This window comes from Buceros rhinoceros, unplaced genomic scaffold, assembly GCF_000710305.1.
Source record: "Buceros rhinoceros silvestris isolate BGI_N320 unplaced genomic scaffold, ASM71030v1 scaffold7449, whole genome shotgun sequence".
NCBI classification, from domain to species: domain Eukaryota; kingdom Metazoa; phylum Chordata; class Aves; order Bucerotiformes; family Bucerotidae; genus Buceros; species Buceros rhinoceros.
Window position 1 is genome coordinate 1 of NW_010430869.1, and position 1,789 is coordinate 1,789.

The window sequence follows — 1,789 nt, forward strand, 5'->3', positions numbered from 1 at the left end:
GGGGGACTCGAGGAGATTAAAGGGCTTTTCCCACCCAAATGGTTCCATGATCGATTCTATGAAAGAGAAAAGAGCAAAGTCATCTTCTGCTGGGTGGGGGCCTGGATGGAAAGGGCAAGCGCTGCTGAGGGTTTCTGAAGGGCTGCTGTGCACTGAGACAGCTCAGACCCCTCTGCCAACGGGTACAAGACTCCTCCAGGCTGCAGAGGAGGGCTGGGACCTGGGGACTATGACACAGATCGCTCTTACTGTGTATGACGACTTGCTGGTGATCTCCAAAAGCTTCTGCTTTGCTCTCCGCTCAGACTCACGAGCCTCCTGAAGGTCTTGCTTTAGCTGATCAGCCTCCTTCGCCCTGCAAAGCAAACGAGCAGACGGCAAACATCAGATTGAAGCTGAGAGGACTGAGAAGACGGAGAAGCAGGATTACAGTGTAGGTGTGGAATAGGCTGAGATTTGTCCTGCAACAAGCCCTAAACTAAGAAATCATTTGAGCAAGGGAAACGCCAGACCCGCTGACACGTGGGACGTTTGAATTCGCACAAAAATCCAGCTCTGACACGGGCTGGAGCACCGTGCCAAGGTGCCAGAGCGAGGCCAACAACCTCAGAAGAGAAGCTTGGACTTTGAGCAGGAGGGGCAGTCTTCTGACAGCAAACCTCTACTAACCGTTATTTACTGTGTTCACAGAGGAAAAAGCACCCAGGACTGCAACACTTCGCCTGCTCGCAGGGCCCGATGATCCTAGAACTAGTGTTTACCCCTGAGGCTCGAGAAACCCCCCAGGGAGAAGCCAAAGGAGAGAAGGACACTTTCTCTGCCGGACTGAAATCTGCGTGGAGACTTCACAAGAGGGAGACTGTGGCAAGAAGGGAAGGACGAGGGCAGCGTTCGTCCAAGCAGAAGGGCTGACACTGAGCAGACAGGGGTAATCAGCTGGAAGGAAACAAGAATGATCTTCTACTTGCTCGCTACCAAATGCACCAGGGGACACCAGGCTCCGTTGTCAAGAGGGTGGAACCACCTGTTTTAACAAGAAGCAAGGACTGCAGGAGCTGGGCAGACCCCACGACTGGTAAGAACTAAACAACCAAGAGGTAAAACGAGAAGGAATCAAGAGAGAACAGGGAATGCAGATCTACCATCCAGAAGAAAAAAACAACCCAAGTGTTATTAATGTTGTCAAATACTTTGGGGAATGCAGTGGGTGTTTGCAGAAATCACCCAAAAGCAGAGCTGGCTTCCACTGCTGCTGCCAGGGTGTGAGTGGTACGGAAGGCAGAGTGCCAGGGACCACAGCACCTTCTCCTCCACCAGCCCACAGCCCCTTTCCCTGCTGCTTTCAGCAGCCTCTCTCTCAAAGAAGCTTCAGAGAAGGGTCTCCAGCTCCAACCCAGGGAAAAATCAGAGCCACCGCTGCTCTACCAGCATGGGTTGCTGCTTGGGGACAGCCCAGCTGTGGCAAACAGTGAGATGGAAAAGGACCTGGGGGTGTTGGTCACCAGCAGCTGAAAAGGAGCCAGCAGTGTGCCCAGGTGGCCAAGAAGGCCAACGGTACCCTGGCTTGTACCAGCACTGGTGTGGCCAGCAAGACCTTCTGGCTCTCCACAGCTCCCTGACAGGAGAGTGCAGCAAAGGCAGGGGCGGGGGTCAGTCTCTTCTCCCCAGGAACAAGTGACAGGACGAGAGGAACCGGCCTCCAGTTGTGCCAGGGGAGGTTGAGGTTGTCCCTGAGGAACAATCTCTGTCCCGCTGGGGTTGTGCAGGCGTGTCGCAGGCTGCCCAGGGC

The 1,789-nt window shown here is 54.5% G+C and overlaps 1 protein-coding gene across 1 annotated transcript in view; it reads right to left on the reverse strand.

Annotated features, from left to right (window-relative positions):
* Nucleotides 1–249: 249 nt before the first annotated feature.
* LOC104499645 (merlin) overlaps nucleotides 250–1,789 on the reverse strand; it is a gene marked incomplete at both ends in the record, with an annotated part of 10,542 nt that continues 9,002 nt past the window's right edge. The window contains one exon of the mRNA XM_010143176.1: nucleotides 250–355. Coding sequence (XP_010141478.1) covers nucleotides 250–355 — 106 coding nt within the window. The remainder of the gene's footprint in view (nucleotides 356–1,789) is intronic.